This window comes from Gossypium arboreum, chromosome 6 (genome assembly GCF_025698485.1).
Source record: "Gossypium arboreum isolate Shixiya-1 chromosome 6, ASM2569848v2, whole genome shotgun sequence".
NCBI classification, from domain to species: Eukaryota; Viridiplantae; Streptophyta; class Magnoliopsida; order Malvales; family Malvaceae; genus Gossypium; species Gossypium arboreum.
The window spans coordinates 122,107,594-122,135,293 of NC_069075.1; the positions used below are offsets into that span (position 1 = coordinate 122,107,594).

Consider the following 27,700-nt stretch of genomic DNA (forward strand, 5'->3'; position numbering starts at 1 on the left):
AATTTATACACACTCTATTTTAATCTCGTTAAAGTCATGATAACTTTCTGTATTAAAATGCATGTGTAACTTTATTTAATTAATTTTAGTCCATTTCAAATAATTAGATAACATAAGCCCTTAATTTAACTCCACTTTGGATTTATCATTTAATCCAATTAAATAGATATCCAAAGTAATTAATTAACCCTAAATCAATCTAATCACTAAACCAAGAAAAAACCTATTACTCTAATGAGTAAATCTAGTGAATCATTTTTCCCTATTCAATAGTTTACGATCCCATACAAGTAGTCATGTTAAACTCAATCTATTAAAGAGTTGTGTTGAGCTAGTGGAGGGACTGATTGGACATATATAATTAGAGCTTAAATAATTTTTAATTAAGTTCCAACTATTCGTCTATCAATCATTAATTATTTACTTATGGAGTCATTCCACTAAAATACCATGACTGAACTCCGTATTATTTACCATTATGAAAAATACAAGTTTCAAGATTTAGTTCAATGACATTGTCATATGTGTGTTACTCTCATAGGATATACATGATCCCTTTAGGTTAAATTTGTTCTCCTAATTCAACCTATTTTATTTCATGGTCACCATTGTATCTTTTACAATGAAAATTAACATTACTTAAAGTAATGATAAAATCATTTGTCCTAGACAAATAACCTCTGGCTGGTTCCATTTTCATAATTAACACAAAGCCAATGAGAGGATATCATTTACTCTTGGTTCAAGCTATGAATTCCACCACTGTAAGTGATGTCACATCATGCACAAGTTATTTACTCAACATACCAACTTTTAGCCTTAATACTATAGGAGCTCAAGTTTTTAATATATCAAAGCATATTAGCTAGACACACTTACTTAAAATTTAGGTAAGTCACACCATGAAGGTTACAAGTGAATAAATTTATAAACGGATCTAGGATTATTTCAACTTAAGTACTGCCCTATTTATTGTCAATCTAGATAATCACATATCTAGGACTCAATTTTGCTTCGTTCGCCACAACAAGCTATCTCCCTAATTGAACTTATATATGGCATAGTAGTACCCTATTAGTGGAATCATTTGTTCAATTTGATTCTACGGGCTATGGACAATCTACATTACCTACTAATATAAGTTTTCTTCTTGCATTATACTTTAACCATATAATGAAACTTAATATTAGTTAGACCTTGGTAATCAATGAGTCAATATTTGCTTATACATTTTGCTTTACTTGTAAAAACCATTAATGATAGTACAACATAAATATAATGAATTGTAAAACACTCAAGCCCAAGAAACCACTAAACTAAAATTTAGCTACACCTCCTAAAACTCCAAAATAAGAAAATAAATGAGGAATTTAAAAAACCAAATAAAAGATTCAATATTTGGTTTGGTGCACTTAACATTTACTACATAAGTCTTTATATAGACCCAAGGTCTCACTACCTTCATTTCTCTAAGCAATATATGATTAATCCCTTGCTTTTTTATTCCTAAATAATGTGGGATTCATTCCCCTACTAACATAAAACTTAAAACTAAACATTGTAACTAAAGTGTAACACCCCCAACCTAGTCTAGGAGTTTCGGCTAAGTCGAAAGTGCTACATTCAATCACCGAAGTGATCCTAAAAGCTACTTGTTTACTTTATAAGGAAATTGCTCTTTTTTTTTATCAAGAAAACATTCATTATTCCTAAGCCGACTTTACTTGAAGACGTAATTTTATCATTATTCTAGTGGCATTTTTAAAAACGTTTAAGGTTTTTGGAAAAGTTTGAAAACCCTTTTTATTTTGAGAAAAACAAGGGAAACATTTAATTTAAATAATAGTCCTCTAAATTGACGTAGCATGTAATTATCATAAAATAACCCATGTGTAATGAACCGAAAGTTACGGTATCGGAAATTGAGTCTTGAGTACTGTTTCCGTGAAATTTATTCATGAATATTTATTAGAAATATTTATGAATTATAGTTGAATGGTTATTTAGTGTTTAATTAAGTGAAGTAGCTTGAATTTAGTTTAAAGGGCTAAATTGCATAAGGAATAAAAGTTTAATTATAGATTAAAGAAGTAAAAGGGACTAATCTAGTAATTAGACCCTAAGTTCCATGTGTGTGTTAATATTGAATAACGTGTGTAATAGTTGGTATATATGTGTAATAGCTATAAGATATTTTATGTTATAGCTATTACACATGTTAGTTTTATATTTATTATAGGTTAATAATAGTATAATAAGTAAAATTGATAAAATAGAAAAGAAGATAGAAAGACTAACAGAGAGCAAACGTGAAAGAAAGAAGAAAGAAAGAAAGAAATAAAAAAGGAAATTTGAGGATTAAGGCCCTAAAGTTTGATTGGTAAGTTGTTTTAGCTCATTTTCTTATGATTTTTATGTTTATGGATGCCTAATTCAAAGTTCTACATGTATGAGGTTAAAATGAAGAAAAATAGAGAATTTTAGATATTGATTTAGTTGGATAAATTGAGGTTTTATGGGTTAAATTGATAGAAATTGAAGTTAGAAGTGATTAGTTAAAGGAATTTCTAAGTTAGGTTTAAATAGGGACTAAGTTGAATAGAGCTCAAAATTTATGTTTTATAATGAATTTTATGAGTTAGAAATTGTTAATGAGTTGATTAAAAGAGAATATGAAGCTTAAGTTAAAGAAAAAAGATTAGTAATGGAAAAGGATGAAATTGGAATTTTTGTAAAAGTTTGGTAGAAAGTGAAAATGTGTTTTATGAATTAATATATTGATGATTTTAATTGTATGATTGTTAGTAGCAAACGTAGTACGGATACGTCATCAAAGAAGGGAAAAGAGAAAGTGAACAAAGATATCGATTAAATTCGATAAATAGTAGTTCGTATCTCTATAAACCGAGCTTAATCGTTATTGCTATATTTGATATTTATATTGTATGAAAATGTGAATGAGGTAAGTATTTTACCATATTGAAATGAATGTGATTTTGAATACCCTATTAATGATGTCGGGCTAGTCGGATATAGTTGACATGTCATAGGAATTGGAAGTATTGGGATATTCCGACATTGAGTCGATGAGACACTATGTGTCGACTCATCGTTAAAGTTTCGGATTTGTTCCGATGAAGTACTTTGTGTACTATAATGTTAAAGTTCGGATTTATTTCGATGAAGCACTATGTGCTTATCCCGAGTATGGGTTGGATCCGTATCCGTCGTTGTCCGAAAGTTATGTTAATAAGGGTAAATAAAGTAAAGTTTATTAAAGTCTTGATTGATATTGAATAATAGCAATAATGTGTTTGAATTACCATGTTTTAAAGTTGATTAAGCTATTGTTTATAGAAATACCATCGAGAGTATTCTCAGTGACGGTTTGTTTCCGTGCGTAGGCTAGGTACAAAAGTATAAGGACTCAGCATACAAGCCGATACCCAAACTCAAATTGGTGAAGTTTCTATCTTTTTGGAAAATGGCATTGTACCTAGAATGTCTTTTGGTCATTTTGAAAGTATCTAAGTTGTTAAGTGATATTTTGGTATGTTTTGTAAATGTTACCAAAACCTTAAGTATGGTATGTTTTGATATGTTAGTAAAGAGTAATAAGAGGAAGTGTTGGTAAATATTGTAGAGAGAAGAAATGAAGATGTTATAAACTTAGTTATCAACATTTTATACTAAAACAGATTTGGACAGTAGCGGTAGTTCAACTTTGAAAATATACCAAAAATAGTATAAAGCGAATTAGATAATGAATAAAATTTTTAATTGAAGCTTAATGAATCTATTTTTATATGGAAGAAATAAAATAGGTAAAAGAGTTGTATTTTATGAGATATTTACGTTTTGGTGAAATAGGGTTAGAATAATTTCTGGATTCCCTGTTCTGACTTTAGAAATTCACCATAAATTTTGTATTAAGAATTAGGACTCAAAATTTATTTGTATGGATTCCTTATTGAGTCTATTTTTAATTGAAACAAATGGAATAGTCATTGGATTTTTTTACAGGAAGAAATTTGATTCGTAGTGCACAAGGGTCAGAGTAGCCAAACCCTGAAACAGGGGAGAATTTTTCTAATAAATTGTACTAATTGGCCTAACCAAAAATTCTAGAAAAAACTTAATAAGTAGATATATGAGTCTAGTTTCAGAGAAAATTTACGGAATTATATTTTGAGTTTTGTAACTCGAGATATGATTTTTTTAGAGACCATGGCGCAGATGGATAGTTTACTACGAAAACTGTTTAAGTGCTAAGATAAGTTTTGTAATGTCTCATGCTCGACTCCGACGACGGTCTCGGATAGGGGGACATTACAAGCTTGATTGGTATCAGAGCTAATTAGGTTTAGTCAATTCTAGGACTAAATCGAATGTCAATGTGAATCTAGAGGTACATGCCATTACTGAGTCAAATTTGAGTTGGGATTGGATGCTGATATGTTTATTGAATATTTTTGTTTTATAGCATTAAGAATGTCTGATAAAAGCATTGAGTATACTGATCAAGAGATGAATAGTGAGGATGATGAACCGTATAATATGAATGAATCGGAGTCTGCAACTCCAAGTGTGAATCCAGTAGGAAATCAACCGAATGTTGGAAGTGATAATACTGAAGTCTTTAGAATAATCGCCGATGCCCTTCAAAAAGCGATAAGAACTATGCCTGCTACGTCCTCTATCCCTATTACCCGAAGAGCTCCAATTAAAGAATTGAGAAAATATGGAGCTACAGAATTTTTGGGTGCGAAGGGAATTGATTCGACTATTGCTGAAAATTGGTTAAAGACTACAAAGAGAGTTCAAGCAACTTGAATGTACACCACAAGAAAGCTTAGTGTGTGTTGTCTCATTCTTGCAAGATGAAGCTTTCAGTATGGTGGGAATCGGTGATTCAGAATGTACTTGAGGAACAGATAAGTTGGGACTTCTTTCAAAAAGAGTTTCAAAAGAAGTATTTAGGAGAAATGTACATAGAGGACAAAAGACAAGAGCTCTTAACACTGAAACAAGGTGAGATGCTCATAGTGGATTATGAATGAGAATTTCTGAGATTGAACAGATATGCCACTGAGTTTGTACCGACTGAAGCCGACCGATGTAAAATATTTTTAAGAGGATTACGTGATGAATTTAGACTAAAGTTGATGCCTCTTAGAATCACTGAGTTTGCGGATTTAATGGAAAGAGCTAAGATGATTGAACAAATTCTCGGAAGGGATAAAAAGTCTGAAGTTGCTCGTTCGACAAAAAAACTTCCCGAAATGGTTAGTTCAAGTCTGCAGCCTAAGCGGTCAAAGGAATCATGAGGTAATTGGAGATTTAGTTTTCGATCGGAAAGGAGTGATAGAGGTTGGAAAAGACAGACTACTGTGTCTACTGGCAGTATCCGAAGTCCAGTTCAGAATATTGAAATTCCAATATGTGAGCATTGTGGAAACCGACACAAAGAGGAGTGTAGAAAGTTGACTGGAGGTTATTTCCATTGTGGAGCTACCGATCACTTTATTAAAGATTGCCCAAAGATATCTGGAACAACACCGACAGTAGTGCAAAGATCTGAATTTGCTTCCAGAGGCCGGGGATCAGGCCGAAGTAGTTCGTTTGCTAGAGGTGGTACTAGAAGAACTAGTGAGAGTGCTACACAACAATCTGAAGCTAGAGCTCCAGCTCGAGCGTATGTTGTGAGGACTCGAGAAGAGAAAGATGCTCACGATGTAGTGACAGGTATATTCTTATTGAATTCAGCACCCGTTTATGCTTTAATAGACCCTAGGTCATCACATTCATATGTTAATACGAAAGTAGTTGAGACAAAAAAATTAGAGTCTGAATTGTCCAAAGTTATGATAGAAGTGTCTAGTCCACTGGGACAAACTACTTTAGTGAACCATATATGTCGAAGATGTTCGTTAATGATTCAAGATAGAATATTCCCTGTTGATCTGTTGATTATGCCATTTGGCGACTTTGATGTTATTTTGGGAATGGACTGGTTATTAGAACATGGAGTGATTTTAGACTGTTATAAGAAGAAGTTTATTGTTCAGAATGAAAATGAAGATAGAATTGAAGTAAATGGTATTCGGACTAGTGGATCAATTCGTATTGTTTCGGCCATTAAAGCTAGCAAGCTTCTTCATCGAGGTTGTAATGCTTTCTTAGCATATGTGATTAATTCGGATTAGGTTGAAAGTCGATGTAGTAAAATTGGATTGTATGTGAATTTTCGATGTATTCCCGAGGAATTACCGGATTACCCCGATCGAAAGGTAGAATTTGTGATTGAAGTCTACCTGTCTGATCCGTATCAATACCTCCGTACCGTATGGCACCTACTGAGTTAAAAGAATTAAAAGTACAGTTGCAAGACTTATTGGACAGAGGTTTTATACGACCTAGTACATCACCATAGGGAGCTCTAATGTTATTTGTTAAGAAGAAAGATGGGTCGATGCGGTTGTGCATTGATTATCGACAACTCAACAAAGTGACTGTCAAGAACAAGTATCCACTTCCCCGAATAGATGATTTGTTTGATCAACTGAAAGGAGCTTCCGTATTTTCAAAGATTGATCTGAGGTCGAGATACTATCAGTTGAAAGAAAAAGAGTGCGACATATTGAAGACGACATTCCGTACGAGGTATGGGCATTATGAATTTTTAGTGATGCCATTTGGACTGACAAATGCCCCTGCTACTTTTATGGATCTTATGAATCGGATTTTTCAACCATACTTGGATCAGTTCGTAGTAGTTTTTATCGACGATATTTTGGTGTATTCCAAGTCAGAAAAAGATCATGAGCAACATCTCTAGATTGTTTTGCAAATACTACGAGAAAAGCAATTGTACGAAAAATTGAGCAAGTGTGAATTCTGGTTATCAGAAGTTGTGTTTCTTGGTCATGTCGTATCAGCGGATGGAATTAGAGTGGATCCAAAGAAGATTGAAGCAGTTATTCAGTGGAAAGTTCCTAAGAATGTATCAGAGGTACGAAGTTTTCTCGGATTGGCTGGTTACTATCGAAGATTCGTCAACGGATTTTCAAAGATAGCCTTACCGATGACCAAGCTACTACAGAAGAATATTCCATTTGTTTGGAATGAGCAATGTCAGAAAAGTTTTGAAGCATTAAAAGGAATGTTAACAGAGGCACCGGTGTTGACTTTACCAGAACCAGAAAGAGATTTTGTAGTGTACAGTGATGCTTCATTGAGTGGACTGGGATGTGTACTGATGCAGAATGGGAAAATCATTGCTTATGCTTCACGGCAACTGAAACCGCATGAACCCAACTATCCAACTCATGATTTAGAATTAGCAGCTGTAATTTTTGCCTTGAAGATTTGGAGGCACTATCTTTATGGTGAAAAGTGCTATGTTTATACGGATCATAAAAGTTTGAAGTATCTGCTTTCACAAAAAGAATTGAATCTGAGACAAAGGCGTTGGATAGAGCTTCTAAAAGACTATGATTGTGTCATAGACTATCATCCAGGGAAGGCTAATGTAGTAGCCGACGCACTGAGTAGAAAAGCTGCGATTAAATTACGAACAATGTTTGCACAACTTAGTATCACTGAAGATGGAAGCCTTTTGACTGAATTAAGAATAAAGCCAGTAATGTTTGATCGAATCAGATCAGCACAGTTAGAAGATGATAAGTTATTAAAGAAAAGAGAGATGATTCGGAATGGTACAACAGAAAATTTTAGCATTGATGGAAATGGTTATCTAAGATTTCAGAATCGACTTTGCATTCCGAATAATTCTGAGTTGAAAGAGTTAATTCTTCGAGAAGCTCATAATAGTCCATTTGCATTTCATCCTAGAGGTATGAAAATGTATCGTGATTTGCGTGAATTGTATTGGTGGTCGGAATGAAAAAGGATATAACGAATATGTGGCAAAGTGTTTGACTTGTCAACGAGTGAAGGCAGAACATCAAGTTCCATCGGGATTACTTCAACCCATCAATATTCTTGAATGGAAATGAGACCGAATAACGATAGACTTTGTGACGGGATTACCGACGTCTACAAGTAAAAAGAATACTATTTGGGTAATAGTTGATCGACTTACGAAATCAGCTCATTTCTTAGCTGTGAGAACCGATTGGTCGTTAAAGAAACTTGCTGAGGTTTATGTTCGGGAAATCATTAGATTACATGGTATTCCAAAATCAATAATTTTTGACAGAGATCCAAGGTTTACTTCAAGGTTTTAGAAGCAATTACATGAATCTTTCGGTACTCGACTTCACTTTAGTACAGCTTTTCATCCACGCATCGATGGTCAATCTGAACGGGTAATACAAATTTTAGAAGATATGCTTGAGCTGTATGATTGATTTTGAGTCTAATCGGGAATATTATTTGTCACTAGCCAAATTTGTGTATAATAATAGTTTCGATCAAGTATCTGATGGCACCGTATGAGGCTTTGTATAGACGAAGATGCCGATCACCCGTATGTTGGATGAATCGAATGAGAAGAAAGTGATTGGACTGAATTGGTTCAAGAAATGGAAAGTACTGATTAAGAAAATTCGGAAAGATTGAAAGCGCTTTTGATAAATGTAAATCGTATGCAGATTTGAAACGACGGGATATTGAATACTCGATCGGGGATAAAGTATTTTTAAAGGTTTCAACTTGGAAAAAAATTCTAAGATTTGGTCAAAAAGGAAAATTAAGTCCTCGTTTTATTGGGCCTTACGAAGTTATTGAGAGAATTGGACCAGTAGCGTATCGATTGGCCTTACCTCCCGAACTACAGAAAATGCATGATGTCTTCCATGTTTCTATGCTAAGAAGATATCGATCGGATCCTTCACATGTTATTACGACCGAGAATGTAGAGATTCGACCTGACTTATCGTATGAAGAAGAACCAGTTGAGATTCTAGCACAAGAGGTAAAAGAATTACGTAATAAACATATTCCTTTAGTAAAAGTGCTATGGCGAAGTCACAATGTTGAAGAAGCTACGTGGGAACCGGAAGAAACGATGAGATCTCAATACCCCCATCCTTTTTCAGGTAAATTTCGAGGACGAAATTTATTAAGGGGGAGAGAATTGTAATAAACCGAAAGTTACAGTATCGGAAATTGAGTATTGAGTACTGTTTCCGTGAAATTTATTCATGAATATTTATTAGAAATATTTATGAATTATAGTTGAATGGTTATTTAGTGTTTAATTAAGTGAAGTAGCTTGAATTTAGTTTAAAGGGCTAAATTGCATAAGGAATAAAAGTTTAATTATAGATTAAATAAGTAAAATGGACTAATCTAGTAATTAGACCCTAAGTTCCATGTGTGTGTTAATATTGAATAACGTGTGTAATAGTTGGTATATATGTATAATAGCTATAAGATATTTTATGTTATAGCTATTACACATGTTAGTTTTATATTTATTATAGGTTAATAATAGTATAATAAGTAAATTTGATAAAATAGAAAAAGAAGATAGAAAGACTAACAGAGAGCAAACGTGAAAGAAAGAAGAAAGAAAGAAAGAAATAAAAAAGGGAAATTTGAGGATTAAGGCCCTAAAGTTTGATTGGTAAGTTGTTTTAGCTCATTTTCTTATGATTTTTATGTTTATGGATGCCTAATTCAAAGTTCTACATGTATGAGGTTAAAATGAAGAAAAATAGAGAATTTTAGATATTGATTTAGTTGAATAAATTGAGGTTTTATGGGTTAAATTGATAGAAATTGAAGTTAGAAGTGATTAGTTAAAGGAATTTCTAAGTTAGGTTTAAATAGGGACTAAGTTGAATAGAGCTCAAAATTTATGTTTTATAATGAATTTTATGAGTTAGAAATTGTTAATGAGTTGATTAAAAGAGAATATGAAGCTTAAGTTAAAGAAAAAAGATTAGTAATGGAAAAAGGATGAAATTGGAATTTTGTAAAAGTTTGGTAGAAAGTGAAAATGTGTTTTATGAATTAATATATTGATGATTTTAATTGTATGATTGTTAGTAGCAAACGTAGCACGGATACGTCATCAAAGAAGGAAAAGAGAAAGTGAACAAAGATATCGATTAAATTCGATAAATAGTAGTTTGTATTTCTATAAACCGAGCTTAATCGTTATTGCTATATTTGATATTTATATTGTATGAAAATGTGAATGAGGTAAGTATTTTTACCATATTGAAATGAATGTGATTTTGAATACCCTATTAATGATTGTCGGGCTAGTCGGATATAGTTGACATGTCATAGGAATTGGAAGTATTGGGATATTCCGACATTGAGTCGATGAGACACTATGTGTCGACTCATCGTTAAAGTTTCGGATTTGTTCCGATGAAGTACTTTGTGTACTATAATGTTAAAGTTCGGATTTATTCGATGAAGCACTATGTGCTTATCCCGAGTATGGGTTGGATCCGTATCCGCCGTGTCCGAAAGTTATGTTAATAAGGGTAAATAAAGTAAAGTTTATTAAAGTCTTGATTGATATTGAATAATAGCAATAATGTGTTTGAATTACCATGTTTTAAAGTTGATTAAGCTATTGTTTATAGAAATACCACCGAGAGTATTCTCGATTATGCGGTTTGTTTGATTGCACGTGCTAGGTACGAAAGTATAAGGACTCAACATAAGCCGATCCCCAAACTCAAATTGGTGAAGTTTCTATCTTTTGGAAAATGGCATTGTACCTAGGATGTCTTTTGGTCATTTTGAAAGTATCTAAGTTGTGAAGTGATATTTTGGTATGTTTTGTAAATGTTACCAAAACCTTAAGTATGGTATGTTTTGATATGTTAGTGAAGAGTAATAAGAGGAAGTGTTGGTAAATATTGTAGAGAGAAGAAATGAAGATGTTATAAACTTAGTTATCAACATTTTATACTAAAACAGATTTGGACAGTAGCGGTAGTCCAACTTTGAAAATATACCAAAAATAGTATAAAGCGAATTAGATAATGAATAAAATTTTTAATTGAAGCTTAATGAATCTATTTTTATATGGAAGAAATAAAATAGGTAAAAGAGTTGTATTTTATGAGATATTTACGTTTTGGTGAAACAGGGTTAGAACAATTTCTGGATTCCCTGTTCTGACTTTAGAAATTCACCATAAATTTTGTATTAAGAATTAGGACTCAAACTTTATTTGTATGGATTCCTTATTGAGTCTATTTTTAATTGAAACAAATGGAATAGTCATTGGATTTCTGTACAGGAAGAAATTTGATTCGTAGTGCACAAGGGTCAGAGTACCCGAACCCTGAAACAGGGGAGACTTTTTCTAATAAACTGTACCAATTGGCCTGACCAAAAATTCTAGAAAAAACTTAATAAGTAGATATATGAGTCTAGTTTCAGGGAAAATTTACGAAATTATATTTTGAGTTTTGTAACTCGAGATATGATTTTTTTAGAGACCGTGACGCAGATGGATAGTTTACTACGAAAACTGTTTAAGTGCTAAGATAAGTTTTGTAATGTCTCCTACTCGACTCCGGCGACGGTCTCGGGTAGGGGGACGTTACACAATGTCATGCTTTAGTATGGATAAGCTAAATAGTTATACTTGACGATATAAAAGCAAAAATAGTTAACAAATTACAATCCCACAAATAAATTTATTTAAAGAAAACTTCCAATAAAACTTAAAATAAGGTAATGGGAAAAACAACTTGCTAGTCTAAGGATCCTCTGATGCCATTCCAAGTCCTAGTTTTCTACATTAATTGAGAGGTGAAGAAAATGGGGAGTGTGCTTACAACAGCTTAGTGAGAGACTAAATTCTAAATCATTCCATATAATTGACAAATAATAAGGCTTATAACTAAAGTATAGAAGTAAACTAGGCATTCATCATGGAACTTTTTAAAAAATAAAAATAATGTATAATTAAATTTTACATGGGGTAATGCAAATGAAATTAATGGATTAAATTCCTACCCATTCCATCCTATCTGCCTTCGAGCATTGCTCGATACTCCAAAACCCACTTTAATAACTGACCATCCCAGGTTTGATTTCCAATGACGATGATCGTTTGTTTGTTATCTATGACAATGACTTTTTATTTACTATAATAATTCACCATCTCAGTTGCCCGATTTAGATGGTTTTTTAAACTATCATACCGATTTAGTCTAGTTTCAATAGTGATTTAAACTACCATCCTGACTTATCTAGTTTTGATGACATTATCGCCTACTTCATACAGTACTGACTTTCGATGTGGACTTAAGTTGTCGTTGTCTCCTACGAAACTCATTCATCCTCCTAACCCTATTCCATGTATTTAAGCATATATACTTAGCATGTAATGCTTTTTATCATCATTTGATGCTGCATACAATAATTCATACTTAACATGTAATGGTATTTATTCATGCATTCATACATATCATATTCTCACATACACATGTAATTTTTGTACAAAAAAAAAAAACAACAATGTCACATGTAAAGAATTTTTATGTGAAATAATCAGGCCTAGTTATTTAGCACACACACATTGTTTCGCATGACATAAAGGGTTTCACATGAACTAGGGTTCACATGGCTTATTGGTTCACATATTCCTAGGTCCGCATAGTTATATAGGTTCGCTGACACCTAGGGTTCGCATATAGGATTGCATAATCCAAAGGTTTGCATACATATGAGCTCGCATATAATAAACACCTGGTTCGCATAACATGGCTCGCGTATAATATCATATAAGTTTGCGTGTATTAATCAGTAGGGCTTGCAGGTAATAGCATGAGAATTCACATGTACTAACCATACAGGTTGGCTCGCATAAACAATGGTTCGCAGGTAGATCATAAGTGTTCCCATGTATGTTCTTAAAAACATGCGTATCTAATCCTATGTGGTTTTACATATAGGTTTGCTTAACATGGGCTCGCACCTATAAGGGTTCGAATGCTAAGGGATTCCACATATAAGGGGTTCACCTGTAGGGTTCACATATTTCATGGGGGTTCATTTTTGGGGTTCGCATACATCAAAGAGGTTTACCTATAGTAGATTTCATGCAAGGGTTTGCACATGCAAACATGGGGGTTCGCATAAAGGTTCGCATGCATCAAGAGGATTTGCCTATGAGGGTTTTCATGCAAGGGTTCGCACATGTAAGTAGGGGGTGCACATAAGGGTTCGCATGCATCAAAGGGCTTCTCCTATGGGGATTTCATGCAAGGGTTTGCATAAGGGTTCACGAACAGTCATGCACATTCAGGGGGTTCTTCCTAGGGTTCGCCTAAACTAGTTCTCTACTTCATGTAAAATTCAACTATACACAAGATTTAGGTTTAGATCTCACACCGATTTTAAAGACTTAAAAACCTTAGTTTTGAAGAGGAGATTGAAGATCTATTTGAGGGATGATTTTGACAATTTTGACTTCTTTAGCTCAAAAGTTTGATTTGGAAAAGAGAATGTTTATGGATGTTTTCTTGAAATTTTGCTAGATGAAATTCTAGGGTTTGTTTTGAAATTGGCTATTTATTATTCTTATTTTTCCTGATTGGAATATGTTTTACAAATTCATGTAGGATTAGGAAAAATTTTAAACCAAGGTCTAAATTTAAAAAAAAATAATTTTTAGGTTGGGCTATTTTAAAATTCATCACTTTTGGTGGGGTAAAAACAAAGGAATAAAAATACTTTGGTTGAATACTCACTAAGGGGTTCAAACTTTGGACTTAGGGGTAGGCTAAGGCTTTACCACCAAACCAGCAAACTCATTCTTGTTGACTTTCTAATAAAAATTAATTTTAAGGCATTCTAATTTTCTTACCCTATATTAAGAGAAAAATAAAAACTAAATTTTTCTCCTATTTCTTATAGGCCTAATTTTGGGATGTGACATAAAGACTACTCACCAAATTTAAAGTTATTAAAATATAAGCATTGACAAAATATATTTTTCAATAAGTTGGTGTTGATACTCAACACTCCCCCTCACCACCAACTTTCACCACACCAAACTAACGATAGAAACTTCTAAGCTTGGTGTCACACAAGCCTTTTGGAAACAAGTTTGCAGTCAACTACACATGGCTTCCTTTGTACTCCGACGAATTCTGCAACTTCTCCTTATCCCCTTTCATGTGATTTGAACAACCCGAATCAATATTCCAATCACTCTCATAATCAACTTGATTAGATGTTGCAGTTGTAAGAGTCATATCCTCTTCCACAACAAACAGTGTCTCGACATCTCATTCTTCTTCATTGTTGGCGGACGTCACAAGTGTAAGAGCCTTCTCCTTTTTCGTAACAAACAGTGCCTCAACATCCCATTCTTCTTCACTATATTGAGGTAGCAACATTACCTTCCACAAGGTTTTTCTTTAACCAGCAGGTGTGCACCTTGTGACTTTTTTTACCGCAATTGTAGCAGCTCCCTTTGAACTTTCTGCTACTAACATGGGACTTCACAACTCCCTCTACACAAGAACTCTTTTTATCTTATAAACTCTTCACCTTGTCTTCATTTCTTTTTGATCTACCTTTTTGTTTGGAATTCCAATTGCTCATGTTGGCACAGAGCGCTTGCGCATCCCCTGTTAGTGGAGCTTCTCCCATATTCTTCGTTAACGCTTCTTGACCAACAAGCAAATTCTCAAACTCAACAATTAATGGCTAAGTTTGTAATCCTTGTACTGCAACAATAAAGCCTCTAAACTCTGGTCTCAAACCATGGATGATTATTCTCTTCGCCTTAGTATCCTCAATCAAAGCTTATAGATCCAAATCACCAATCTCTTGGCATAACGAATTCACCTTGTAGAAATACTGTGAGATTGTTATGTCACATTGCACCATCAACAATAACTCTCCCTTCAAGGTGTTGAAGCTTTGTGTCATTTCTCTTAAAGAACAAACTTGTCAATGTATCTCATGCTTCTTTGAGAGTTTGGGCATCTCGAATGTGCTACAGCAACTCATCTTCAACCGTAATCTTCAACGTGAATATTGTTTTACTAGATTTTATTTTCCATTTTCTTAGCGTGTCATTTGCATCCTCGGCTTTCAATTGTGTCACTTCATTACCGTTGATAACCTTCCAAAGCTCTTATCCTTGCATATAAGACATTATGCAAGTTGACTATGTATTATAGTTGTTATTAAGCTTCTTCATTCCACCAACAACTTGCAGGTCTGTCATCGTATCGACTGATTATTCTCACAATTAAATACCTAAAGAGTGAAAGTATTTCATGAACAACGCACCAAGTAGTTATGGGAATTTTCTAGACATGCAATTTCACACTACCACACTTCCTTCCAACAACTAAGCAACCAAGAATAATCTTAAGTAGCTATAGGAATTTCTTTTCTGATGTGGAAGATCAGACAATGCTACAACCACAGGGTATATTAGGAAAAGTTTCACTTCTTCAAACAAACTCTGATACCAATTGTAGAACACCCAAGCCCACGACAGCACTAAACTAAAATTTAGCTACACCTCCAAAATAATAAAATATAGGAAGAATTTAAAGAACCAAATAGAATACTCAATATTTGGTTTGGTGCACTTAACATTTACTATATAAGTCTTTATATAGACCAAAGGTTTCACTACCTTCGTTTTTTTTAAGCAACGTGGGATATGAGTTTTTATATAAACTCAGAATCCCTTGGTTTTTTATTCCTAAATAATATGGGATTCATCCCCTACTAACATGAAACTTAAGACTAACTTATTACCTAAAGACTACTCACCAAAGTTAATTTTTTATAATATAAATATTGACAAAATATATTTTTCAATAAATTAATGTTGGTGTTGATAGTCAACATAAATAACATTGTTTATGTTCATGAATAATTACTTTAATAATAAAAACCATTAACGATAGTACAACATAAATATACTAAGTAATATTTATTTTTTCCATAAATAATCAATTTCATCATTTCAATAATTTATCATATATAATAAAATTACTGCGTTAAGGACACCAAAATCAAAACATTATAGCTAAACACCTTAAATGTCCCTTATAAAATTAATAGAATTTTTTATATTTGGTTTTCTATGGTATAATTTATTTTCTCGGAACATGCATTCATCTCTCATTTTCTCCCATATCTCTCTTTGTCCTTGTTAGATTCCAAAATTTGGCTGTAGAGCTTGTGGTAAATAGAATAATTGTCAACATTACATAATTTATTATCAATTTTTAAATATATTAATTATTTATGTTGAATTGAAAAAGACATAATTTATTAGATACATTAATTATTTATGTTCATTTAAATGAAAAAGACATATGAGGTTAATCAGTGGTCCTTATAAATGTCTCCACAAAAACAGAACAATAGCAGCAACCGGAAAACAAAGAAGAAAAACTTAATCATGGCTCGGTTGACGTTCGTGACCTCCATCATCCTTCTGCTATGCTCCGTTGCCGCTGGATCAACTTTCGACGACTCCAACCCCATTCAGATGGTATCCGATGGCCTCACCGGCTTCGAATCCTCCGTTCTTCGTGTCATCGGTCACACTCGCCATGCTCTCTCCTTCGCCCGTTTTGCATACAAGTAAACCATCATTCCTTCATCAGAGACGCTCGTCTTATTTCTCACTTTTGTTTTCCAGGTAAACAAAAAAAAAAAACTGTGAAAATTGGGATGAAAAATTCTGGGTTTTCTTTTGTAGGCATGGGAAGAGGTATGAAAACGTGGAGGAGATGAAGCTACGGTTTCAGATTTTCGAAGACAACTTGGATTTAATCAGATCCACTAACAAGAAGGGACTGCCTTATACTCTTGCTGTCAATCGTGAGTTACTACTGTTTTTCTTTTCCTTAAGTTCATTTCACTATATATCGGCGGTCTGCCGGAGAACCAGTGGTGTCTGATGCCGATACCCAACTGATATTTTATTACAAAGCGTATATAGGTTGACTTTGTCAGCTGTGAATGATCTGATTTAGTTGAGCTCAGTTTCCAGTATGTTTGGTTACAGACCAACTCTAGGCCGACACGTCGACTTGATGAATCTGTGAATTAATGATCTTTCATATTTCACTTCCCGCTTGACCTTTTCAACTAAAACTTGGCTTTATTTTACTTTAATTTTGATTTTTACTTTATTCGTGAACTGCTTCGTTTATTGCAGAGTTTACTGATTGGAGCTGGGAAGAGTTCCAGAAACACAGATTGGGGGCTGCTCAAAACTGCTCTGCTACCACAAAGGGCAATCACCAGCTCACTGATGTCGTCCTTCCTGATTCGGTACTTTCACATGGAAATACAAAATTTTTACTACGTTTTGTTGTAATTAATTAGATATTTACTATGTTATCCGAATTTTTCATTATTTTGAGGTACCTTTGACCGTACTATATATTCGGACATAGTATGTATAGATTCTCCCTTCAAAAGTTGAATACACTTATGTCAAACACGTACCCGTATTAGATTTTAGGGCTGATATTCTATAAAGCTACTTGACTCTTGTGCTATGTGATATGTGCAGAAAGACTGGAGGCGAGTGGGCATAGTTAGCCCAGTCAAAGATCAAGGCTCTTGTGGATCTTGCTGGACATTCAGGTTAGCTTTCGATGATGATATAGCAAGTGCCTTTTCAACCAAACTATTTAACTTAGCTTGTAAAAAATCCTAGTTGTAATGCATTTGCATATTTTTCAGTACCACTGGAGCTCTTGAGGCAGCTTACCATCAGGCATTTGGAAAAGGGATCTCCCTATCTGAGCAGCAGCTTGTGGATTGTGCTGGAGCTTTTAACAACTTCGGTTGCAACGGTGGGTTGCCATCCCAAGCCTTTGAGTACATCAAATATAACGGCGGCCTTGATACAGAGGAGTCGTACCCTTACACTGCAACAAATGGTCTATGCAAATTCTCTTCTGAAAGTGTTGGTGTTAAAGTCCTTGACTCTGTCAACATTACCTTGGTAAGTTCACAAACACCATTTCCCTTCTACTGTCTTTTGAATCTAAAAATGTATAAATAAGCATATAATCCGTGCTATATATCACAGGGTGCTGAAGATGAATTAAAGCATGCAGTTGCCATGGTCCGGCCTGTTAGTGTGGCATTTGAAGTTGTCACTAGTTTCCGTTTTTACAAAAGTGGGGTTTATACCAGTAAAACATGTGGCAGCACACCCATGGTAAGTATTTTCCTCACTATTATTTGCATAATTTACGTTAGAGAAGAAGTATGGACTGCTAACAATAGTGATATATGGCAGGATGTGAACCACGCTGTTCTTGCAGTTGGGTATGGAGTCGAAAATGGCGTTCCATATTGGCTCATTAAGAACTCATGGGGTGCAGAATGGGGTGACAATGGCTACTTCAAGATGGAGATGGGCAAAAACATGTGCGGTAAGTCTCAATATTTCACAGCAAATTATCTTTTGGTCAAAATTTTCTAAGTTGTGAATTTATTCTTATATTCTAATTCAATTATCATTTGGATAAAGAATGAAATTTCAAATTAAAAAAAAAAAAAAAGAAGAAGAAGAAGAAGAAGAAGAAGATAGAAACTAAAAGTGACCAATACGATAAAAGTATCATGGAAACTCTTGTACTAGTACTAGGAGTCAGATTGCATTGTCTCCTTTACTAAAACAATAGACAAATCAATCCCTATACATTAGATGCAAGAACAAATTGATCATTTCTGCATGATCAATTTTTAATAGTAAAAATGGATAAATTTTTTAACAAAAATGATCAATTTGTTCTTACATCTAATGTATAGGGATTAGTTTGTCCGTTGTTTAAGTAGAAAAGATAAAATACAATTTAACTCCTAATATAATATCCTTCATGATACTTTTACCAACCAATACAGAAATTAATACCATATCTTATAATTACATCTAGCATTTAATTGATTCCCCTTTATTTCATGGTAGGTGTGGCAACTTGTGCATCATACCCAATTGTTGCTTGATCCAATCGATGAACCGTGTTGGATCATGTCATTTCTGTGTTATAGAAGGCTTCTAGTTATGGTCTACAAATGTTGTTGTAGTTGTTCGGGGTGATGGTCTAGTTGAAACCGATGGGTTCATGTACAATAAGGATCCAAAGACATGTAAGATGCAAATCTGCTGTACACAACAAAGACAGGTGTAAATTTTTATGTTTTAATGCTTGTAACAATACAAATGAACCTTTTCGTGTAGTAGTTGAATTATAGTTGGCATACATGAATAGTTTCATTTAAAAAGAGACAACCAAACACAAAATTGAAGAAGTCAGGACCTCGAACGGTTTCGCCTCCACCACATATCGCTTTGGTATCATACTTGCACGCTCTCATACAGTCAGGGCAGTAGGTAACCTGCATGAAAAAGTTGGCGTATCCTTTTCAGAAAATAGGGTGGTAATACTTGGGCGAGAAAATCACCACTAATCATGAAAAGCAACTTATTAAGCCTTCTTCGATAATATAAACGGAAGGATGAAACTTTTAATAACAAACCTCCAATAACTTAGGCTGGAAAGAGGCATCAAGCATTACATCCACACCGTACATTGCCCTAGACTTTGGATCATGCATCTCTGGATGTAGTGATGCAGCCGACTCGAAGACAGATCTTATCATGCTTTTTACTCTCTGGTGGATGTCAAGCCATTTAACTGTAACAAACACATAAGTTGTCAATAGAAAAAGGAGTTAAATATTGCCTTCCAAATTGTGCACCTTCATTTTATTCAAGGGAAGGCCAACCTAAAGGAACAAATCGGGGCAAGCACATGTACCTTGATGCTCCTTCTCAAACTCCCTAACGAACTCTGGTGTGTTCATGTGATTCAACCTCCGACCATAGTTCTGAAAGTCATAGAACAATTAAATTACATGCAAAATATGAAGGTAACACTATTCTTAATTTAAAGGTCCCATTTGCCTTGCGGATATCAAGTACTTTTATTTTGCCACTTTCTTTTTAAATTCCACAGAAAATGCATTAATTTCATAGGCAAGCAGAAATAAATGTACTCTTTTCAAGCTGCCAAAAGAAACTGCTACTACATACCATAACAGTGAAGTGAGTCTCGTACTCAAAAAGACTATGCTTCTCAAGGGAATACGGATTGTTTGCCAACCGGACCTGAAATAAACAGGAAAAACAAATTAAGGTATTTTAAGGGCAGAAAATATTTAACCAAGGAAAGACCTGTAAAGGAAACTCATCCTGTAAATGGCGTGAGCATCTCATTGAGAAAACAGAAAGTACATTACCCAGAAGACATCTGCAAGGAAGATTTCCAGAGGATTTATACTGCGAACCAGTACAATATAACGAAGATCAAACTTTTTTCCTTGAAACAAAGCAGGATGCTCAATGTACTTCTGGCATATTTTTGGACCAGTTTCCATGAGACGGATAATAGCAGATAAATTATCAGTAACAGTTGTATCAATAGTTCGTGCCATGTTCCAAGGTTTCAAGATCCATAGATTGTTTAGCCCATCTCTCTTGCGCAGACAATAGTCACCAATAAGTTGAGATAGATGTGTTTCAAGATTATAAGTAGGTTGCAACCATCCAGGAGATCCTTGTGCCTATTACAAAGAAAGAAAAGACAAGTTAGAGTCAGTTGACCTCAGTTAAGAGAAGAGTTTAATCTTTGTATCAAGTTTTAGAATATCAGAAGAAATACAATTGTCGTGGAAAAATATAAGTATGCAATTTAGTATCATAATTAATAAAAAAAAGAATTGATTCTTGAAAACAGGGTCCTGTTGCGACCATTAAAATGTGAAATAAGTTTGCAATTTCAACCTTTTGTATGGTATCTGCCAAATGATGTTTCATCACGAGACAAGCCTCAAAAGGAAATTGATTTATGTATTGTTGATCTGTTATTCCCACAGCCTTTTTCACCTCTTCATCTATCTGCATACTTGTCCATATGATATCGGCATCCTTTGGCTCATTTGCTGCAAGCATAACGAGAATTCATAACCTCACGATATTCAACACAAAACAGATTTATGATTTGTTGCATAAAAATGAACATTTGCAAAATTAGCCCTGCACGGACAATAGCACATACTGATAACAAATTCTGGCCGTGTCAAAAATTCTTCAATTTGAGGTATGTCAGTGTAAACACGTAATGCACTCCCATCACTGCGATGTACAACAGTAGTTGCAGAAGATTTTATAGACAGAGAAGGTAAACGTTTTGATTGCAATTTATTTAAATGCTTCTCATATTCCTGCATGAAGTGAAGTGAATTATTAAGAAACCAAGAAGCAGAGTAGCAGACCACAGTTTAAATGGAAACAGACATAAATCCAACAATGGGATAAAATACTTGAATAAAATATTTCTGTGGCGTGTAGAACCAAGCTGTAAGTCTGGCAGAACGCTGCTTGTCCTCCCCAATGCCAAATAGATAATCACGAGTGCACTCATCACCTCTCTTAACATTCTGAGTTGGCCATAATATTGAAAAGCTGAGAAAGAAAGTTAACACGTCTCATGAATCTGCATGAATGGACCTCAAAATACCTTTATTGCAAGAGCAGAAAAATTGTACTCCACAAATGGATGAATCAATATGCAGTGACATGCAGCTCCGAATTTGCAAAAATTTGTACAACACCATATAACTACAAAACTGCTGAACAGAATAATAAAGACCTCACTGCTGATGCCAGTTTCCCCTCTGGCATGAAGAGAAAAGGAGCCACCCTGAAATTTGGTTCATCACTATGCCGCAAAGCTGAACCCAGTTCATCCATAACATACCTGCGAAGGAATATAAAACTTAAATATTTTCATGATAATCAAATATAATTAATTTATAAAGCATCTTAGAAACGATGACCCCCTAGCATGTAATATGTCATTATCATTTCATCCAGTGACAGTAGGTAAGCCAAAAATCCATAATGACACCCCCAAATTTCCAATTGTAAGCAAACCTTTGTGGTTTTTAATGTTTAAACCTTGCCTAGATACTGATCCTTGCTTCCAAGAAATTCAACAAATGATCAAACATGGTCTAAGATACAAAAGATCAATGTAAGAGACATACCATACAGGATTTTCATCAAGCTTTTCCTCATCTGCGAGTCTATAAGTCATTAAATATAACCACATTGCATTAAGAACACGATCAGCAAGAGGTTCTTCAGCAGTCCATTCAGGCAGACGTAGCTGAAGCATTGAATCAACAATATGCTTTTCAGATTCTAAGATTTTGGATGCATCAACACCATTCAATGAGGAAAGAGTGGGAAGTGATTCAAGAATTTCCACAGCACTATCTCCGAGTGGGCCAGGTATATCCACCTGCAAGATCAATTATTTTAAGATGAAATATGACCTTCCAATTGTCTCAAACCTATTGTAGCACCATGTGTTCTCATTAGAATACAAAAGCAATGTTTTCCAACAAACATACCTCCAAAGATTGTAAGCAATAAAAGGCCTTCAAGAGTCCAAACAAATCACTGACTGAATTTTCTTCAATCAGATTGCCTCGAATGTTCAAATATGAAAGATTTGGCATCTCAAAAGGCGAGAACGCCTGAAAAAGAGAAAGCAGAATCATCTTGCATCTTGTTTCCATGTTATGATTAATTTTGTAAAAGGAGGGAAAATGCGTGTTAGACCTTATTGATCAGATTATGGATGCCTCTATTCGAAAGGTCAAGTGAGGTCACACTTTGCAAAGGAAGGTTTCCCTGATGACTACTTGCAGGATTATCCTTCCCATACACATCAGCACAAAATCCCAATGCCCACACACCAAAATTATGGGTAAATCGAGAGTTATAGATTTCGAGTTTGGGACATCCTTGAAGAATTGTATCTTCCATGCCACAGTCACTATACACAAAAACAGATACTCATTTAACAGAAACCGAAAGTAACTTTAAATACTTTCTTCTTCAAGAATGAACAAGACAAAACCTTTTTTCAAGAACTGGATTATTGTTCAACCAAAGAGCCTTTAAGTTCTTAAATTTAGTAACTTCCTCGACAAGTTTCTCCTGGTTTTCCAGCTTGTTCCCGCACAAGCTAAGAGCCAATAAATCCTGCGACCAAAACAGAACAGTTCATATGTTAAAGTGACCTGGAATAAGGTAAAGTATGATAGAATGATGGTTGACTAACCGGAAATTTAGTGGATAAGTTGAGAGAAAGGAAGCTGGCGTCGTCAAGTCCAAGCTCCTCGAGCTCCAACCATCTCACAAATCCATCTCCGGTCTCTTTCGCGTTTCGAATTTCGCTCTCCAAAACTTCCTCGGCGGTCATTTTCCCGCCACTTTCAGCGGCCTGTTCTGAACCGCCGTCGTCTTCGACGTCCACGCACATTAGAGCAGCCATCCGCTGCACCAACCCCGGAACCTCCTGCAACTGCAATCAATCACAGAACATATCAGTTTTCACTAAAAAAGAACTTCAAATGAATTCTGATTATTTAAAAAAGAAAAAAAAAATCGAACCAGTTTGTAGGCGTCCGGGAGACGAAATGTCCAGGCATGGTCGATGAGGAAAACATTGGAGTCTTTAGCCATGGTTTCGGAGGTTAACAATAACCGTCTCTGACGGCCTTCCTCGCAGGGTTCAATCTGGAAGTGAGCTCCGCCATCAAAAGTTTCCGATGTTAGCTTCTGGAAGAGTTTAAAATGAAGTGATTGGGGCAGCCCCGATGCTGCTAAAAGCAGATCATGGACTTTCACGAAGTCCTCGTAAGTTTCGATTCTACTGCCATTACTTGCATTTGTGGCCGACATTAGTGTTGGATGACAGCAACTATGGTGGAGAGCGAGGATTTAGCCTTTAAGATGAAGGGTTTTTGCAGTTGAACCGAGTTACTTCAAGGTTTTAAAGGTCGACGATAGACCAAAACAATGGTCTGGTAATCTTTCTGTATGCAAGAGTATCAAGAAGCCCAACTAAACTTAACATTGGGCCAACTAATTTAGTCCATAAATTAGACATTTTTATCCTTTATACTTTTCAATTTTTAAAATTTTAATCTTAACCTAAACTGTATAAATTTATTAGGTTAATATGTATAATATTATATTAACTTATTATTTCCACTTAATACTTAAAAACAACACAATTTAACTACTATCGTTTAGGTCAAAATTAAATTTTCAAAAGTCAAAATATGCATAAATTAAAATTGGCCAAATTAAAATGCAACTATTAATCTATAATTTACACATAATACAAATACTCATAATAGAATTTGACCTAACTAATCTATAACACCCTTTGTTTTCTCTCTCTCTCACATTATATAAAAGTGATCAAATTTTAATTTTAGTCAATGTTTTTTTTTTAAATCATATCAATGGTTGAATCAGTCCGGCTATTGATTTATTAGGTTGATTAAAATTAATTCAAAATTCAAAATTATAAAAAAAATTCAAAAATCTTGGTTTAATCAATCGCCGATTCAATTAGTTTCTTAGCCGGATCAATCAATTCGTACTGATTCCCAGCCTAACTGATTCAAATCCACTTTTTGAACCAGTCTTTGATTCTTAATTCGGTCTAGTTCAAGCAACATTGGTTTTAATCTCTTACCATGCCTAAATTTAAGATTTAACATTTATCCTTTAATGTCTAACATAATTTGGTTTTTATATTTTATTATATTATTTAGGGTAAATTTTTTAATTAGTCATCCAACTTTTTGAGTACTTTCATTTTAGTCACTCAAATAAAAATATTTACAATTTAAACATTGTCATTAGAGAAAATTTTCATTTCAGTAACTCACCTGTTAACCCCTAACTGACTCTGCACCCCACGTTAGCATTTTGACCAAATTTTTACCCTCACTACTGTTTACCACCTTATTTCCCTCCATGCCACCCCCTGCTTCCACCATTCTTCTTCTTCCTTTGCTCACTGCTTCTAGCCACCGCGCCATTCTGCTTCCATCAATTCTCCTCCATTAAAATCTGATTGAAATGCTCTGCTACTACAGAAATCCATTGTAGCATTTCAATCAAGCTTGTAAACCATAAATAATGCTTTTACCTGGACCACTTTGCACATGAGAAAGGAGATACGAACTGCCTTTAGAAATCTGGCTAAAATGTTGGGTTCCGACGTAATTGTTTTACAGGCTCTTTATTTGAGATAAAGACCCGCTTTTCCAAGGAAAAAATGAAATCGATATAATTAGGAAAACATTAACATGATCCTTGACTTGAGACGCAGAATTTTTTGTGATACTAGAAGGTTAATAATACCTAACTCATCAGAATACAAGGAATCTTTACTCTGAAGATGATTGTCAGTATCATGGATGGATTCATGAGTCACTGAAATTGCACAAGCAAGCTCATCATCTTCGAAGCCCCATGCTAGATGAAGCATGTATTAAAAAAAAAAAAAACCTAAGAAGTCAAGAATAACCACATCGTTAGACCGAGTGTGTACATAGGAATCTTGAGAAGTTGCTGGTTGTCCTGGCGAATCCATGGTGGCAGGTCTCACTTCTGAATGCAGAGGAGGCTCATTTCCACAGTTAGAGCCTATAGAACTGAACTGAGAAGAAAAAGCAGCTGTCGAATCCAACTGAACATAAAGAGAAAGACCAAACAAAACAAGCAAATGGATGTAAATAAAAGTAGTTGAGGAGGAAGCAAACAAATGCACCTTAAATGATACGAATGGAGGATAATGGCATACATGTTCACTTCCAATTCGAGAAGCTATGCAAGGTGATTGAAATGACTCCTGTACTCTGGGTCAAGCAATAATGAAGGACTAAATCTTCCAATAGCAGAAGCAATTCCACCTGTTTGAAATCCATTAAACATTAAAAAGAACACAAACAAAGAAATATACCTTAAATCCTTCATTTATAAAATCAATTACAAATGTAATTAATTAAAAATAATAATATTAGATAGTGTCATACATGATTATTTCCTGGTGATTGAAATTGGAGAACAAATCATCCTATACTCGGGGTCAAACAATAATGAAGTCACAAATATTTTTATAACCATTCTAGCATTTCAATCAGATTTTTATGGGGGAGATTTGATGGAAGCAGAATGGCACGGAGGCTGGAAGTAGGGAGCAAAGGAAGAAAAAGAAGAATGGTGGAAGTAGGGGATGGCACGAAGGGGAAGAAGATGATCAACAATAGTGAGTGCCAAAGAAATGGTCAAAAATGCTACTGTGCGCTGCGGTTAAGGATTTCACGTTTGGATGATTAAAATAAAATTTTCTTTAATGACAATAACTAAATTGTAAATATTTTATTTGGATAACTAAAATAAAAGCAGTCAAAAAGTTATGAACAACTAAGTAGTTTACCCTATTATTTAGTTCAAATAATTAATATTGTTAACTGGTCTTTTAAAAGTATATTCTAAAAATAATTGAGTTGGAATTGGTCTTTTATATATATATATATATATATATGTGTAAGGATGTTAACTATAATAGTTAAGAGCATTAGTTATTTAAACTAATTAATGATATTATAATAACAAAGAAATCAAATTAGAATAAAAGTATATGGAGAAGGTCACAAATTTAAGCATATTAAAATACCAATACCAATACCATGACCTAAGACTGACACAATTATTTCGATAAATAAATAGATGGTTAGAGAGAGGGGAATTTGAATATATAATAAAAAAATTAAATATTAAACCCTACTCAATTTGTTTTTAAAATTTATATATTTAATAATATTAAACTTATTATTTGATATTGTTAGTCTTGAGATGATTGTTAATTGTATGTAAAGTTGTAATTACAAATACAATTAAAAAAATAAAATAGTACTGATTAACACAAGAATTACTTAAGTTTGGAATTTTTTTATATATTATAAATCAATGATATAATATATGATTTAAGTTCAACTCACTCATTAAATTATAACACTTATACATTCCATTAGTGTCACTGTCCCAGTAAAACTTCCACTTGAAAGCTTAGTTATATATTAAATGTGAAAACAATTTCCACAAGATCAAAATACACCTCATACAAATGTTTTTTTTTTTAATGAACAAATAAGTGCTTTATTTGATTTGTACATCAACACATAAACAAGTCTATTTTAAATAAATCTTTTGTAGACTTATAATCCTCACAGTGTAAACAAAATAATCATATTCATATAATTGTTACTCAAAATCCGAAATAAGACAAGAATTTTTGGTCAAAATCTTGCACAATCATCTAGTTACAATTGGAACATGGAAAGCTGGAATGTGTAACTGCTGCTAACAAATTTTTTAAGGAAAAAATCGGAAATCATTCATTCAAACTAAGCTAATACATGTATGAGCATTATAAGAACAACTTGAGAGAACGAAAACAAGACCACAATACAGAACGAGATAACCCATCGAAGCAAAAGTTCGCACAGTAACCCAAAATATAAACATGGGACACAACAAACTAGTCGTCGCCATCACCCAAGCCGAAGCAAAGAGGAGATAGGACCTAGATGGGTGCACGAAGCTTGCTTCGGAGAAGCGTTAACTCCCCAAGAAACAAATCCAAGTTAAGTGTCACGGAACATGGTCTAACAGCAATCAAAAAATAAGAAAAGAAATAAAGGAAAAAAAAAAGACAAAAGAAACTGACTAAACAGTGAAGACAAGCAGGCCTTGTCAGAACAACGAGAGCACCACGGACCACTACAATATCTCATTAGTTGTGGACAA

General features: G+C 34.1%; 2 protein-coding genes across 2 annotated transcripts; one reads left to right on the forward strand and one right to left on the reverse strand.

The window, feature by feature from the left end:
- Nucleotides 1-16,291: 16,291 nt before the first annotated feature.
- Nucleotides 16,292-19,179, forward strand: LOC108473592 (thiol protease aleurain-like). The gene is made up of 8 exons (XM_017775259.2): nucleotides 16,292-16,569; nucleotides 16,688-16,809; nucleotides 17,150-17,265; nucleotides 17,510-17,583; nucleotides 17,683-17,947; nucleotides 18,035-18,166; nucleotides 18,248-18,383; nucleotides 18,920-19,179. The coding sequence occupies exons 1-8, from the start codon at nucleotides 16,325-16,327 to the stop codon at nucleotides 18,955-18,957; spliced, it is 1,128 nt and encodes a 375-aa protein (XP_017630748.1). The 5' UTR covers nucleotides 16,292-16,324; the 3' UTR covers nucleotides 18,958-19,179.
- On the reverse strand, nucleotides 18,919-23,934 carry LOC108473591 (uncharacterized). The gene is made up of 15 exons (XM_017775257.2): nucleotides 23,480-23,934; nucleotides 23,148-23,390; nucleotides 22,944-23,068; nucleotides 22,643-22,859; nucleotides 22,432-22,557; nucleotides 22,063-22,319; nucleotides 21,666-21,773; nucleotides 21,337-21,478; nucleotides 21,072-21,237; nucleotides 20,798-20,955; nucleotides 20,254-20,577; nucleotides 20,048-20,122; nucleotides 19,773-19,842; nucleotides 19,492-19,649; nucleotides 18,919-19,350 (listed from the first exon to the last, which is right to left on the reverse strand). The coding sequence occupies exons 1-15, from the start codon at nucleotides 23,768-23,770 to the stop codon at nucleotides 19,201-19,203; spliced, it is 2,610 nt and encodes an 869-aa protein (XP_017630746.1). The 5' UTR covers nucleotides 23,771-23,934; the 3' UTR covers nucleotides 18,919-19,200.
- Between the last annotated feature and the right edge of the window lie 3,766 nt (nucleotides 23,935-27,700).

What these genes read in the sequence shown, in the direction of transcription:
- LOC108473592 (XM_017775259.2), top strand. Translation starts at nt 16,325, where the DNA reads ATGTCTCCACAAAAACAGAACAATAGCAGCAACCGGAAAACAAAGAAG. An exon ending in TTATACTCTTGCTGTCAATC is followed by an intron (nt 16,810 to 17,149) that starts GTGAGTTACTAC and finishes CGTTTATTGCAG; the next exon opens with AGTTTACTGATTGGAGCTGG. An exon ending in ATGTCGTCCTTCCTGATTCG is followed by an intron (nt 17,266 to 17,509) that starts GTACTTTCACAT and finishes TGATATGTGCAG; the next exon opens with AAAGACTGGAGGCGAGTGGG.
- LOC108473591 (XM_017775257.2), bottom strand. Translation starts at nt 23,770, where the DNA reads ATGTCGGCCACAAATGCAAGTAATGGCAGTAGAATCGAAACTTACGAG. An exon ending in CACAGAAATATTTTATTCAA is followed by an intron (nt 21,238 to 21,336) that starts GTATTTTATCCC and finishes CACTTCATGCAG; the next exon opens with GAATATGAGAAGCATTTAAA. An exon ending in TGGCAGATACCATACAAAAG is followed by an intron (nt 20,578 to 20,797) that starts GTTGAAATTGCA and finishes TCTTTGTAATAG; the next exon opens with GCACAAGGATCTCCTGGATG.